The sequence below is a fragment of the Magallana gigas genome, chromosome 5 (assembly GCF_963853765.1).
Source record: "Magallana gigas chromosome 5, xbMagGiga1.1, whole genome shotgun sequence".
NCBI lineage: Eukaryota > Metazoa > Mollusca > Bivalvia > Ostreida > Ostreidae > Magallana > Magallana gigas.
The window spans coordinates 27,824,576-27,841,352 of record NC_088857.1 but is presented as its reverse complement, the minus strand read 5'-3'; the positions used below and the strand labels follow the sequence as shown (position 1 = coordinate 27,841,352).

The 16,777-nt window shown below is 34.2% G+C and overlaps 1 protein-coding gene across 2 annotated transcripts in view; it reads right to left on the bottom strand.

The window, feature by feature from the left end:
• LOC117684253 (tyrosine-protein kinase JAK2) overlaps positions 1–16,777 on the bottom strand; it is a 53,431-nt gene that overhangs the window by 26,705 nt on the left and 9,949 nt on the right. For both annotated transcript variants that reach the window (XM_066083901.1, XM_066083900.1), the window contains 6 exons: positions 12,641–12,912; positions 11,614–11,748; positions 2,778–2,887; positions 1,324–1,545; positions 339–490; positions 47–212 (listed from right to left, as the gene is read on the bottom strand). In XM_066083901.1, the coding sequence (XP_065939973.1) occupies positions 47–212; positions 339–490; positions 1,324–1,545; positions 2,778–2,887; positions 11,614–11,748; positions 12,641–12,912 (1,057 nt within the window). The remainder of the gene's footprint in view (positions 1–46; positions 213–338; positions 491–1,323; positions 1,546–2,777; positions 2,888–11,613; positions 11,749–12,640; positions 12,913–16,777) is intronic.

Here is a 16,777-nt window from a genome sequence, read left to right as displayed (position 1 = left end):
CACCCCAAAATTGAAGAATAAGAATTAATCATGTTTGAATTACTACCTCAAGGTTTGGTAAATTTTTTAACTTTCTTGTTTCCACAGGATTCTGACCATGGGCAAACATTTCCCAGAGAGTTGTCCCAAAGGCAAACACATCAGACTGTGGGGTCATCTTGGAATCACATTTCCGGCAATCTGGGTACAATTCCGGTGCTAAAAATAGCAACCTGTAAAAAATCTACATACTTTATTTTCTGATTAAAGATCGTAAGCATTCATTTGTATGTCAATTTAATTGATGCATCTAAACTGAACTAGCCTTGATGATATAATAGCAGTCTGTGAGCACTGACCTGGATCTGTTTTGGGGCAGGCTGAGGTCCAAACTGTTCATAAGGCTGACCATACCCGGGTCCCCGATCTTAACTAGGATGTCATCAATCTCGTATCGAAAGACGAGCAAGTTCCGACAGCAGAGGTTTCCGTGTACCAACTGATGCTCATTCTACAAAATATTGAAAAAAAAAGTTCCTTAAGTTAGAGAGAAAATGGCTATACTGTGGAATCATTAGAATTCGAGGTGGCTCAATTTTCGTGGTATTCGTGGTTAGCCCTCCCCCACGAATTTAAAACCTCAACGAAAACAATTTTAGAAACAGTTATCTTTGTTACTGAAACAGTGGCCGACGCATCCACGAAATTACATCCCCGCGAATGAACAAAAAAGTCACAATCCACGAAAATTGGCCCCTACGAATTTTAATGATTCCACAGTATAGGCATACGAATACAGCAAGTGACTAAGCATAAGAAATTTTCTAAAATGAGAACTGTCAATGCAAAGCAGTGTTCATTTTAATTTTTAAGAATTTCGTAATATAATTTTTCATTCCTCGAAAAACAAAGGCTGTAAAAGAAGGACTTATCCTTCAACAATGTAATACATGTAATACAGTCATTTCTATGTGAATAATGATGTGATCTTGACCTTAATAGTCAAATGACCTCCAGTTAGACCAGATTATGAAAGATGGTCAAGGTTATTGAGCAATTAACTGTAACAGTTGTGCAAAATATGTCGGGCTTTAGATGCTACTTTAAAAATTCATGGAGTGGACAATCATGAAATAAAGACAAACATATACCGTGGAATCATTTTTATTCATGGGGGTCAATGTTTGTGGGGGGGATGTAATTTCGTTAATAGACAAGGGTAATTGGGATAAAAAATTCATGCAACGATCATGCTAAATAATAGTAATCTTTACAACAAAAAAGAATAAATGTAGAATAACAAGTCTTGAACATTACATGTAAGTAGCATAAAGTTTTTTTTACCAAAAATAGCAATCCTTGAGCAACCTGACTGGCTGCGTTAAGAAGATGGAACGGTTTGATTGGTTGGCTGGTCTGTCTTCTCCTGAAGAATGAAGCCAATGAGCCATACTGGGCCTTCTCCATCACCAGCATAGGCGGAGTGGAGAGAACCAGTCCATGGACGCGCACAAAGAACTTAGGGTCCTCCATTCGAATCAACTGCTGAACAGCATGCTGAAAATGCTAGAAGTGGAGAAAATATAGTTAAAAAGTATTAATTTTAGAAAAATAGCTTCTTATAACATCAATTTCAAGAACTTAATGGAAGTGAATACCAAAGAATATAATCAAAATAGTTTTATTCTTGGTATCAGATAGAACTAGACGTCATTGAGATGGTGACCATCTCAAAGGGCCCTGCTTCAATAATGGACAATAGGATAAAAGCATCTCAGAGGATTTTGCTTTGACATATTGATCAATGACTTCGATATTTTCAGGCTGGCATAGAACTTTAAGTTATATAATATATAAATCTAAAACTGGATTTTTAAGAGATCTGTTATGAACTTCATATGTGACCTTGAAACATGATTTAAGGTCACTTCACACCCTTTACCCAAAAGCTCTGTTTATGTGAAGTATGAGCCTGATAGCGCTAGGGGAGAGTAAATATGTGGTCTGATATGAACTTGACCTAGAAACGTCATTCAAGGTCCCTGCACATACTTTGACCACAGGCACTCTGTGGGTGAAGTATGAGCCAGATTAGACCAAGGGGAGAGAATAATATGATCAAGACAAGGATTTTTTAAATAATTCTGCCATGACCTTAACCTTAGACCTAGCAACATGGTTCAAGTTCATTGCATATCCTTTACCCAAAGACACTCTGTAAGTGAAGTATGAGCCAGATAGGACCAAGGGGAGAGAATATATGATCAAGACAAGTGATCTAAGATGGACAGACAGACAGAAGGATGGATAGATGAACGGATAGACTGATCACTTTAGGGCGCCAGCAGAACAGGGCCCTAATACAATCAAAAAACAAATCTAAGGCTCAAACAGTACATGTACAATCCAAAAACACGAAGAGAAAAGCTGTCAATGTGTATCAGTAATCTACTTGTCGACCCCTGAAAAAAATTCATTGATAAACACTACCTATCTAGAGAAATGGGGTGTTCTATATGCAATATTATGCAAAAAAAATGACCAAATTCAACAGCTAGTATTTTTTGCATAAATTATTAAAAATCAAAATCCAAGTAAAATGCTCATCTCTGATATATTTTTGACAGCTGGCATACATTTTCACCATTTCAATAACTTAATTTTTCCAATGGAAAACCTGGTTAAAAATTGAATTCAAATTTTAAAGAGACACCAATACCTTTCTTATGTCTGGTTGAATAAAAAAATTCCTTGCATCTAAATTGAGCTATAATTAACCAATATATGATATATCCCACCTCATAACAGCGAAACATTTGATCATTTGATGTTTGACGTAAACGCTTGGCGGCATGAAGAGTTCCACTCTCTAGGTCACATACAAACACTTCAGTGAAGGTTCCACGCTCTGGAAAACAAGTTTTAGGAGATGAAAATGTTGTTTGTATAGAAAAACTTGCATACAAAAAGTATATGTGCATGTAAGTGGAATGAATTTGTAGTTCTTAATTATATTATTTAATTACTGTAAACATATTATATTTACCGACAGTGTATATGATATTTGATTTTTCAATGTGTTAGTGTGGATTTGAATTAGTGTTTTTCTAATTGTACCTATCGTTATGCATATGTGCATGGAATTTTGTGATGTATTTGATTTAGCAGAAGCTGCTTGCTACCAAATTGCTAATTAAACTAGAATACACAGTTAAATGTAATATGGTTACAGTAGGTTACAATTCTTTTTAAGGTCTTCCGTTTCCAACGGAAGACCTTATTGTTATTGCTTTGTTTCTTTTCCTCTATTATTATTATTCTTTTTTTTTTTCTCCCACGTTTTCTCAAAAACGCTTCAGCCGATTTTGATAAAACTTTCAGATCTTGTTAATGACAAAATTTGTAAGAAAAGTACATGGGATGTTTTTGGTCATCACTTCCGGTCCCGAGATATTAAAGATTTTATGTTTTTGCTTGTTCACGAGTTTTCTCCAAAAGTATTTAAGATAGAATTTTCAAATTTTCAGGGATGATAGAAAGTGTCCAGCCGCAGTGTACTACGCATATCCGAACGTCTGCCGTCACTTCCGGTCGTCACCGGAAGGAAATGAAAAACCTTAATTTTTCAATTTTTTGGATTTGCATTTTTTTTATTATTTCATTCGATAGAGACGCCCTCAAAACTTCTAAATATGAAATTTGTTTTAAAATCGATCCACGCATTCTTGAGATTTTGGGCCCCAAAATTCTGAAGCGAAGGTCCGCGTAGTTCAGTCGTTAGAGTGTTGGACTTGTGCCCAGACGACCCGGGTTCAGTCCCTGAGTGCCGAATGTTTTTTCTCTCTTATTTGTGTTTTGATTAATGATTTCGTCTATGATGGATTTGAATGTTTTTCGTTTTATTTTTGTCAATATTAAAAAAAATAGCGGCTTTTTTCAGTACAAATATGGAGCTCTTTTCTGTCAGCAGCTCTCTAAATTTAGACGCTCGTTGCATTGCCGGTATCAAAAACATGCCGAATGATGGTTTTTTCTTAATTGTGTTTTGTTTAACGATTTTATCTTTAAAATGATGGATTTTAATGTTTTCCGTTTTATATTTATTATATATAGAAATAATAGCGGCTTTTTTAAATTACAAATAGATAGCTTGTTTCTGTCATATGTTCGCTAAATTCAAACGCTCGTCGCATCGCAGACATCAAAGACGTGCCGCCAAAGTACCCCTGCAGTACGCTGGGTCGCTTTGCCGGCATCAAAGAAATGCCGCCATCTCAATGACACACACAATATTTAGCCATGCACCAACGTTTAAATAAGTATTCAACATTACCTTAAAAGGAGGACTGATTAGTATTTATTCACATATATAGATACATGCATGGATGTATATAAATGTGTTTATTGACATACGTTACTAATATACTGATTCCCTAAACACTATAAAAAATCTCTCTCTCTCTCTCTCTCTCTCTCAAAGTACAAATGTTTTAGCATTTAAATAAGAACTAGTACAGGTAACATGCATTAAATTGGATAGAGGCTAAATGTACATTGGCGTCCAAAAATTATACATGTATTTATTTCAAGTTACGGGATAATGTCTATGGATTCAAATAATTTAAAATTCATTGTTTAATGATTGTCTTCATACTGATTGGAAGTCAACGCTAAAAAGTCATTTTTATTAAAGATGGTGGACTTTTTCCTTTTTTTGTGCATGTCTATATACTGATACAAATCTGTTGCCTGTCTGGGATTTAGAAAAACCTCCAAAGTTTATACACGTAACTATACAAACGAACAGGTGACTGCGACAAGGTTTGAAAACTGACCAGCAGTTTATGAGTGTTTGGTCCTAAGATAAACAGATGTTAAAAAATCAATAGTTACATCTTTCAAACAACGCTTATACATTGTTCTAACATATGTATTTTGTTTAGGAATTGTGTTATTTGTGATACTAAGAATTTAATATTCTACGTTTAATATAGAAGTCACCGACCGACACCCCCCCCATTCATAAAATCATTAAGTTTTTCTGGCCCGATTTTCCTTGATCTTTGATCTTGGGCCTTTAATTTCAACTAAGTACCATTCTAGATTACTGTACTAATTACCAGACCAATTCGTTCATTAATAACAGAGTAATGAAGTTTTTGGCATTTGAGTTTCAATTGTCGTGATTGACATGTACTGCAAAAATATCATAACTCCCAAGCCCTTCATTCAATCCTAATGAAAATTCGTGAAAATGAACCTTGGACACCATTCTCATTTTCTGCCAAATATGCAGCGAATTGAACAATCAAGACGAAATTCCTGAGATTAAACGGCGCTTATTGCCTATACTGGGAAATTAATATTACACAGTACACGCACCGACCCCCCCCCCCCCCCTCCTCCTATTCACAAAATAATTTAGTTTTTCTGGCCTGATTTTACTGGATCTTTCATCTTGAACCTTTATTTTCAACCTAGTTCAATTCTAGATTACTGTGCTACATGTTATGACCGAATCCGAGATCCACACCTCAAAATTCTATTTTCGATTTATTTACGACGAAAATCAAGCTCAGGTCTTTTCACCCCCCTCCAGACACAAACACGCATCCATATTTCAAATGACCTCGCACTGTTACCAAACCTGAATAGTCAGACATCTCACACATTGTTTTTCATCTCATACAAAAACTCAGCTCTTCTCCCGGGCGGAAACGCCCCAAATTCAAAGACAAATTCGGGAATTATTTTGCGTCAGCCATGTTTTGAGACATCTGCAAAGGCTGTGTGTTATAATCTCGCCGGAGCCAAGATTTCTTCTTTCTCTCTATTTCTTTCTCTCCTTTTTATTTAATTTTCTAACTAAAATATTCAACATAAAAGGGCAATGAAGAATGGAAGGGTCTTCAGCGGAAGACCCTTCTATTCTTATTGTTATTAGGGTCTTCCGTTTACAAAGGGTGACCCTCTTTTTTTTCTTCAGTTTCTTTTTATTACAGGTTATTAGACGTGTTATTAGGTCAAAAGACCTCTTATTTAAAATGAAATAAAATGGGGCTGGTCCTTCAAATTAGGGATCCAACACGGTGTATAATTCTTCATCCATCACTCTTTAATATCACATCTGCATTTCCTGATATGTTTCGTTGATGAAGATAAAAGGAAAGGTCATTTCCTCTTCTAAAAATCAGACGGAAGACCTCCTCGTTGCTCGCAACGAGATCGTGTCTAGTTTATTTTTCTATTTTGTCAACATAATTAGAACTTAAATCTCTAAGAAAAATATTTTTTCTTTTAAGTTAGGAATGGTAAGGCATCACATTTTCAGAAAATAATAAAAATATCTACCATATTTATTTCTAAAACATATTTTAATTTGGGTGAATAGAATCACCTGTTTCCTATGCACCATAGGGGAGAATGTCAATTTTATGAACTAATCCTAGAATATATTCTACCCATCAAACTTCCTTTTTTTGTTCCTACATGTATATAAATTTAGATGTGAGCACAAAAACAACAAAAATAACTATATATCAAAAACCAAATACGATGCAAGTTAGCTTATCTCACAAATTTGAGCCAAGTACAAACAAGTATTAACATAGTGTAACATGTATACACTCAAGAGTTGTATACATGAAATCACGTAGTATTACTTTCTTAGATGGCAAGCATTGTTAATATAGATATCTTTCATACCTGTTAACCTTTCAAAGCTGCTATGTGGGAGAATCTCCCCCTTACCAACTTGGCTAAGGGGGAGATTTTGCGTAAACGATGTTTTTTCACATGAAATGCAAATATATATTTAAAATACTGTTAGATACCTTATTTTACCATTGTAATTAATGCATTTGCAATCATTTTGAATTTTATTATTTCTATGACTACCAGTGTGCAATTACAACTTGTGTTGCTGTACATGTTCAGAAAACTATTATTTTGTTTGCATGGTACAATACAAGAAGTCAATAATGTGACTTTTTATATTAAGTTTTTCTATTGTTCAGTATTGAACCATCACTACATGCTGACATATAGGGTAAACACAGAAAATATATTTTGCCTATTTTGAATTTGCAGTGAAACCCAGTTAAGAAAATATCAGAAAATAATATTCATTAAAATTATTTATTGCCTTATCTATAGGATAGATTTTTAATTCACAAAACAATTTTAACATGTACTGTGGTTTCATTAATTTTCAAGGGTATCAATTTTCGTGGATAAAGTGAAAATCACATTTTCAAGGATACGTAAATTCATGTCCAATGACCCTATCAATAGAAAATGTTAATAGAAATTACACTTCAATGATCATTAAATTTCGTGAATCAACTTAACAACGAAATCCACGAAAATTGGTATTCAACGAATATTGATGAAACCACAGTATTTCTCCAGTATCATTTAAAAATGATCTCTGTTGTAATGTCTATAGCATCCCTGTAATTCATAGTACCGGTACTATAAACTTTAATCAAAGTACTGAAAGTACTGTTAGACGGTGGCGCCGTTTCAAAGTGGCATATTACATGTATGTAAATTATTGTTGTCGAAAATCCACAGCCAGCGTCTCATACATGTACTAGCACAACTGGTCGTGAGTTACTTACATGGATAATTCTGTGGAAATCGTAGTTGTGTTCACAATCCACACTTTACAAATGTTGTGTCTCTTTATCGTCATCTTTTGGGGAAAATCCATAGATTTATAACAGTAGCCTTTGTAGTATAGAAGTTTGTATTTATATGTTTGTATCTATATGTTTGTATCTATATCAGTTGATATTAAAACTCCGTTTTCGGTAATACATGAACTACACAAATGTATTTTGATTGCCCCAGAATGACTCATTAAATATGTGGTTTGCCACCAAATATTGATTGAATAAATCAAATCCAAAGCGATTTCATCACAGTACGCCAAACTATTTCATTGTATAAAGAAAGGGAATTTTGTTTTTTCCCTTTTGACCTTTGGGTCTCTGACTTTTGAAAAGTGTTGATTGAACTTTTGTGCTTTAAAGATATTGTAGATTTCTCAAAGTAACGAGAACAAATAAAACTTTAGTATGATAAAATACTTATCAGGTTTTTTACTAACTATTTGGGCATACATGTAGTATGTTTATTGTCCCTCTCGAGAGCATTTTCCCTCAATTTCTTCACGGGGAAAAAGTTGCATCATCACACTTGCTTGTGGACTATCACACTTGCTTTTGTCTTCATAGTAAGTTATACATTTAGGTGTACAAAAAACGGAATGGTTTGCAAGAACCTGTTTGATAAAACTGGTATTGCTTTTGGAATGCACGTCATCATGAAACAGAAGAGTAAATCAATATTTTATCTTCGACTGTAGTGGATTATTTCCATTTGCTCACAACGAAAGTGAATAAAAATTTGAGAAAAAAATATCATACAATATTCATTCATTAATCAACGTTTTAAAGTACATTTGTCTAATTGTATTTAGCTATAGATTTATTCAAATCATTTGAATGAATTTGGGAAAGTCACATGTATATTTTATCGCTTCTCAGTACACTTTAACACGCATAATTTACTTGCAACATTAAACTTTTCTAGTAAACTTACAAGAAATATAGATTAATTATTCAAAATTAGTTTTTAAAAACACCAAACAAACAAAATCCAAGTTAAACGCATGTTTTTCTGACTGTACAGCTGTGTATATAAATTTCATTTTATTCTTTGCATGTACTTTAGTCTATACAATAGATCTACGGTCCGCAAATCCCGGCAATATTTCCGGAAAGCTATTGTTCTGAAGCTCAGCAGAATACTACAGTCATCTATGAAGCACATTTTTTACCTTCATGTTTCATTATTTATAGCAAATATAGCATGGATGTATACGCTACGGCCGATGTAGCATTTCGTTGAGTGATGACACTTATTTCGATTGCGAGTCGCAACAAACTGGCGCATTTATATAGGCCCGCCTATTTGTAAATGGAAACAAATGTCGAAGAAAGCTCATATATAATAGAGTTGTACTCGCGAGTTAAAAATTATTTGAGAACAAAAGGGGTGATATTTACGTACATGTGTAAATAATGTTATCTGTTTGCGAAAAAATCCCCCAAAACCAAAGAAAAGGTTCTCTAATAGCAGAGACGGGTGCATATGGATTAAAGTCGCAGATTGTACTTCGCTCATCAAATTGCGTTATTTCAGTTTAGTGTGAAAAATTCGTCAGAAACTGTTAATTGAACAAAATTATTATATCTTACATTACCGTTCACAATGTACCATAAATGTATATGGAATATTGCATGAGTTTAACCGATTGTTTTTTCTCACAAAAAAAGCTAGCGTTTGCTGCAAATTAGACATACACGAGCTGATACGCCGTGAAATCCATAAGACGTTTTACAGCCCTTTAATCTTTACAGTCTTTAATCCCTTATATGCTTACAAAAAATCTGAACTGAAAATCTTTTGAAACATCGTTAAATGTTGTTTGTTTATACATGTACATGTAAAATGGCGACTTGATTTGCACGTGAATTTTACAATCCGAGGTCGATCGATTAGCGTGTTTGAGAGAAAGTCAGCAGCAAGTAAAGCGTCAACATCAGTAGTAAATATTGTCTGATGAATATTTGGGTGCCTGTAATAATATTAATGTTCCTACAGACTGAGTGGGTTACAAAATTAGGTAAATCACAGGATAGTCCAAAATTAAACACATTTGTATCGTAAATTTCAAGTTTTTTGTTTGTTAAAAAAAACACATGAACACTTGTAGAAGAAAGTGTGCCATTGATCGGTTGAAGTTCAATAAAATGTAATTTATCTAATATTCATTATCAATATCTGCTGTGAATTCTTTAGAATAAATATTCTTCCTCAACTAAAATTAATGCGTTGAAAATACAAACCTTTTTAAATTGTGTGTGTTTCTGACAATTGTTTACATCATAAAAAAAAAACAAGAAGCGATTATTGTGAGATCTCTTAGCCAATTATCTCAGTGATATAGTTTATGCAGTCCTGATACAGAGTTTAACGTCACAACTGGCAGTTGGTGCATAAATTATCGATACCGCGTAAGCAGACAGGGTAACGGCTCATTTAAAATAAAACACAATTTCATAAATTATTTAAATATATGTACAAAATGATTACCAGCTATAATGCTTAAAATATCTGATAAGATTAAAATTATTTATCTTACTGAAATCGACACATAGATAAAACATTGCGTGTAACACTGCATACCTAACAGAGTTATCGTTCGTTATCCGCTAGGGTCCCCGTGAGAAATACTCTTCCGGTCAGGACCGTAGCAATAGACCGTGGCTATTTATAGCCACCGTCTAAAAACTCTTGTAAAATGCTTTTACACTCACTTTATTGGTAGCTTGTATAAACACTCAGTATTCCAAACTCACTTTGATTTTTACCCACCGTGCTGGCCAGACAGAATTAGTCATGACTCACGGCACGTGGCTTGGGTACTTTACCTGTGCACCTGTTAAGTGACACCACTGGCTGTTATTGTTTTCTTTGGTGTTACGTACAGAGTAAAATCAAGATGTTTTAAGCTTTCATTTATTTTTTTATAAGGCCTATAGATGCATAACTAAATACATAACTGATTTAAGTCAAAACCGGAAGTAATCGTAAAAAGTAAACTGGGCTATAACATGTCATACTATGATCACGGTTGACAGTATACTTGAATAGATTTTGATATTTTCAAGCTACACAGCAGCATTTCGAGTTCAAAATCAGAGAAAAACCCGCAGTGGATGTTGAAATTTGCATGCAAAGATTCAGAATTGGGGGGGGGGGGGGGGGGGGGTATGGGGAAGACAAATACGATTGCGGGAGAAATTTGTCTCCCGCGCGGGATGCGGGAGATCTTAAATTTTTAGGCCGTTTTGCGGGAGTCTCCCGCGCAATGCGGGAGGGTTAACAGGTATGATCTTTATTTACAAAAACAAGAACTTTATGCCTGTTCTACAGGGACTTAATGCCTGATCAACTAAGACTAAATGTCTGATCTTCTAGCTAGGATTTAATGTCTGATCTACTAAGATTTAATGCCTGATCTACTAGGACTCATTAAAAGGGTATGGTCATGATTTTGGTCAAAATTTATTTTTCCGTTTTAATGTTTACAATGCTTCAGTAAGGCAATTTTTATAGTCTACTGAAATTAAGTCGACATAAGATTGGTTGAAAAATTAATCCCACAGAATGGCACACCTTAACAAAGAGTGTGTTAAAATTTCAAGCATCTGCAATTAATAGTTGCTGAAAAAAAATGTGACAGGAAAGTTGTTACGGTAGACACACAAGGGTAAAACAGTTTACTCCCCTTTTCTTTGGAGCAGGAGTTTAAAAATAAAATTTGACCAAAATATTGACCATGCCTCTTTAATGTCTGATGTAATAGGTCTGAATGTCTGATCTACTAGGACTTGATGTATTATCTACAAGGACTCAATGTCTAAATTTTCTACAAGGATTTAATGTCAGATCCACTAGGACTGAATGCATTATCCATTAGGACTTATTGTCTGATCTACTAGAAATCAATGCCTTTATCTACTATTAGGAATCAATGCCTTTTGTACTAGGACCTGGTACCTATAAGTTCCTTGATCTTGATCTCTTCAGGAAGGATAATATAGGGTTTCCTTCTTTGATTGTTCGTGGCTGCCTCCTCCTCATCATCAGGGATGATCTCTTCCACAAAAAGTTTTCTCAATACATCCACAGGCTCTGTAAATATTGAAGCACAATTCAGATAACCTTAGCCAAAAACAAACAAATAAAATAAATGCAGCTTAAAGCACATAAAAACCTGCATGGTTAGCACATAAAAATTCTACTCTTAGTCTAGGAATATCATTTATATTAAAGACATTTTGAATTCAATGTGTCCTGACATGCAGCTTATTTGAAATAATTTTCTATTTTTTTTTAAAGGCCTATGAATGCCAAAGGGGTTCATAACAATCTAGACTTTTAAAGTGCTTCTTGTTTTGATGTGGGATATTTTCCTGACTCAGAGACAGATCTTGAGCTACACTTGATACCTCACTTAACCATGCCAAGGTATAACGCATTATATGGTTGGCAATTCTTAGGTCCAAATGAACTTTGGTGTGTTAAGGTTTGATCAGATCTTTTACCACCAGGATTCCTTCCAGAATTCCAGAATTCAAGCTGCGTGTGCACACTAGACACTTCATGGTTCATCATGTATAGGTTCAAATTGGATTGGACTGGATGTCTTGTATTATACCTTGCCTAGGTTTATACATCAAGTTTCATGTTTACTTTCACAGATTTAACTGACACTGAAGAATGTCTTGGGGTTAACCTTACTGAGGTTTGACCTTAATAGAATGTTTTGCGTTTATTTTATAAAGTCAACATAAAATAAAAAAAAATCTTTCTGACGTTTTGAACTTTAGATAATGATTGAAGTTTACTTTCACAAAGTTGACTTTAAGGACATTTCTTGCTTTTTATTTTGCAGAGGTTTGACCTTCAAAGAATGGTTTAGGTTTAATTTCAACAAAGTTGACATTTGGTTAACTTTCCAAAGGTTTGATCTTGACAGACAGTTTTTGGTAAGATGACCTTAAAATGTTTTCTCGTGGCTTACCTTGCTGTGGTTTGACCTTGATAGGATGTTTTGGAAGCAGGTTTCTGGTTTCAGCCATATATTTTATGAGGCAGTTGATGTCTTTAAATTCTTCTTCATTCTCTCCTTCCAGACAGTACATGTTTTCTTTTTTATCAATCAACCTCTTTCTGGTTTGTCCGCCATAACAAAACAAGATGGCCAGCTGATCAAAGACTTGCATGCTCTGCTTCAGTATATAATACTCATCCGACAGATATTTGGTCTTTAACTTTCGTACAGCTGTGCTGGTACTAAAATAAAAATGTTAAATTGACAACTAGATTAGTATCATTATTCATGTATGTCTAATATATTTGCATGCTAAATAACAAAAAAAAAAAACCAATTTCTTAATGAAACAAAAAAGCCCATCCTTGTTTTTTGTTTTGACAGTTTTGTTTTTAAAGAATCTGATTATGTAACCATGCAGACTTCTATTTACCCTAGTGGATGTAGGGCTAGCTTTTGATAATTACAGTTGAACTTCGATATCTCGAACACTGATATTTCAAATACCATGGATTTGTAGAAGTGATTTGTAAGTCCCAACCAATTATCTTTTAAAGTATTTTACCCTCGATATCTCAAATACTCGAATATCTCGATGTTTTTAAACAGTCCCAACTAGTTCGAGATAACGAAGTTTGACTACTATACTAGTCTTGTATATTTTCATTTTCATTGTCTGAAATTTGTCAGTGATAACACTATATACGATTCAATTTTGTAATAAATATAGTCCAATACATTTCATCAATGACTAATATTTTAATATTTAATAGTACAACTACTAAAAGTTTTATAAAGTTTTATAAATATAAGTAATAGAGAACCATTCTTTGAATATTATGACATGATCAAATATGGTCGGCATGATCAAATCTATCATAAAGCCCTTTGGGCTTTATTGAATTTGACAACCCCTGACCATAATTGATCACCTCATCTTACTAAAAGAATGATTCCTTATTCCTTTTATATACACCAAAGACACATTATTCTCCCGTCATATCATTCCATCACCCAAAATACGAGCAAAATAAACATAATATCAACATAACAATCATGTAGACAGATTTTACAAAGAAACATAAGTATGGTAAATGTCTTCCATAGATGTTAAATGTTCATTAATTTTTACATATAATGTGATGTAAAAGATATTTGTTAGTATAAAACGTGTGTGTGTGTGTGTGTGTGTGTGTGTGTGTGCCTGTCATCTATGACTATAGGCGACTAAATAGCTCAAAACAAAACTTTATTTACTAAAAATGTTTCAAACATCTGACTATCTTTTGACTGCAACCAATTATTTGAATAATGAAAACTTCCAACTATGACATCCATAATTTATATAATGCAATTACTACCACAATAATTGTATATAGAGTAAAATTGATTGTATACAAAGACAAGAGGCCCACGGGCCACATCGCTCACCTGAGGACCAATAGGTATGATAAAATCAGCTTAATGGAGTCATAATACAAACTATCTGGACAATGTACAATAATACATGTAGATCCTGTATAAATAAAACCCATTTTCCCTGGATATTCTTATGTTTATAATCATTAGTCCCTTTTCTAACAGGATGATTTTATAGTCATATCATGTCATATCATATGTTGAGTATTGCAGTTCTCAAAAAGATCCTTAACAATAGTTTATTTATTGGATATAAACGTACATCAAACTCTGTACCTTCTCGTGAGGCCAAAGAATTGTCTTGGGGCCAAAGTCTTAATAATTATGAAGAATCATCTGGCTGATTAGTTTCTGAGAAGATTTTTAAAAATTTACCCTATATATTCCTTTGATAAACTTTGACTCCCCATTGTGGCCCCACCCTACCCCTGGGGATCATGATTTTCACAACTTTGAGTCTACACTACCTGAGGATGCTTTCACACAAGTTTCAGCTTTCCTGGCTCATTAGTTTCTGAGAAGAAGATTTTTAAAGATTAAATTTACTCTGTTTATTCCTATGTAAAACATCGACCTCCCATTGTGGCCCAAACCTACCCCCAGGGGTCATGATTTTCACAAATTTGAATCTACACTACCTGAGGATAGTTCCACACAAGTTTCAGCTTTCCTGGCTAATTAGTTTCGGAGAAGTAGATTTTTAAAGATTTACTCTATATAATCATATGTTAAATTTCGACCCCCCATTGTGGCCCCCACCTACCTACAGGGGTAATTATTTTCACAAATTTGAATCTACACTACCTGAGGATGCATCCACACAAGTGTCAGCTTTCCTGGCTGATTAGTTGCTGAGAAGATTTTTAAAGATTTACTCTATATATTCCTATGTAAAACTTCGACCCACCATTGTGGCCCTACCCTACCCCCGGGGGTCATCATTTTCAAAACTTTGAATTTACACTACCTGAGGATGCTTTCACATAAGTTTCAGCTTTCCTGGCTGATTAGTTTCTGAGAAGAAGATTTTTAAAGATTTACTGTATATATTCCTATGTAAAACTTCGACCCACCATTGTGGCCCCATCCTACCCCGGGGGTCATGATTTTCACAACTTTGAATCTACACTACCTGAGGATGCTTCCACATAAGTTTCAGCTTTCCTGGCTGATTAGTTTCTGAGAAGAAGATTTTTAAAGATTTACTGTATATATTCCTATGTAAAACTTCGACCCACCATTGTGGCCCCATCCTACCCTGGGGGTCATGATTTTCATAAATTTGAATCTACACTACCTGAGGATGGTTCCACACAAGTTTCAGCTTTCCTGGCTAATTAATTTCTGAGAAGAAGATTTTTAAAGATTTACTCTATATATTCATTTGTTAAACCTTTACCTCCATTGTCGCCCAACCCTCAGGTGAGCTAAAAAGGTTAAGTTTACAATACAATAAGTTGTTAAAGTTGGTTTCTGGAAGAACAGACTTTGAAAATTTTCTTAATAAATATTGACAAATTTTTTACTTTTTTAATCTTTAGTTTTTAAGATCTGCGTACAAACATAGAATTGTGAGCAAATCTCGGTATCTTGCTTATAATTCGAAGCTTAATTAACACTCAAATATGGTTAGTAAAAAAAAAATTGTAAACAATTAAACACAAGAAACATGCACTACATGACTGTATAACAAATAAAGAACACTATTTATTTTATCGAAATGAAATATATATATACATGTATATGCCTACATATTTCCGTCAGCGATAACAAACCCTATTTAAACTGAATAAACTCGAGAAAATGCCGAGCATCTCAACAAAACCTATTGCAGTAATCTACCATTACGCAAAAGATAATGCCTATGCGAATTACCGATAGAATGAATTGTATTTCAGTACCCCTACATCAGATTTTGCTTAATTTGCGCAGGTAAACAGTTAACTGTTTGATTTACCGAAGTCTCTGTTTGATTTGATACGTAAAAATCACGAAATACAGACGATAGTTTCCAGGTTACAAAGCATAAATAATGAAAACGAAACGAAAATCAGAACAAGCTAATACCAACGTCATGTGTGAAAATTGTCAACGCATTGAAATATTTAGCCTCAATTTACTTTTTTCGATTTACAAAAAACGGCACCAATATATTTTGCATGTTTCAAAATTTCCCTTCATACGCGAACTGTTGCACAACAAGCAAATTCATCATAGTCAGGTCGACCCTTTTTCGTATAATGTCATGGCTGCTTTAAACAAAGAACCTCGTTTCAGAAGTATGGAATACGAGTCATGGTAAAATGGGTATGCAAACCCGGGCCGTGGCAAAATAAAAGCCGGGGCAAATCGACAATCATCAATTCCAAATACGCATTATTTTGCAGCAATATTCACAGCGAATACAAATATACAAGTCCATCAAATATCCTGAAATTTTAATGAGATTGGCAGATTAATAACTGCCAATCTTTTGTTTTGCCCAGGCCAAGTCTTGCCTACCCATTTTACCGAATGCCGAACCTGAGGCTTTTAAACTGATTGAAACACGCCTTTCCTATATTATTATTTTTGTAATAACTCAGATTTGAAACAGAATTACCCCTTAATTTTTGCAATTTATATTTTCCTTCCCATAAGGATAATTTATGCTAAACTACGTTGAATTTGCCTCGGTGGTTCTTAAGA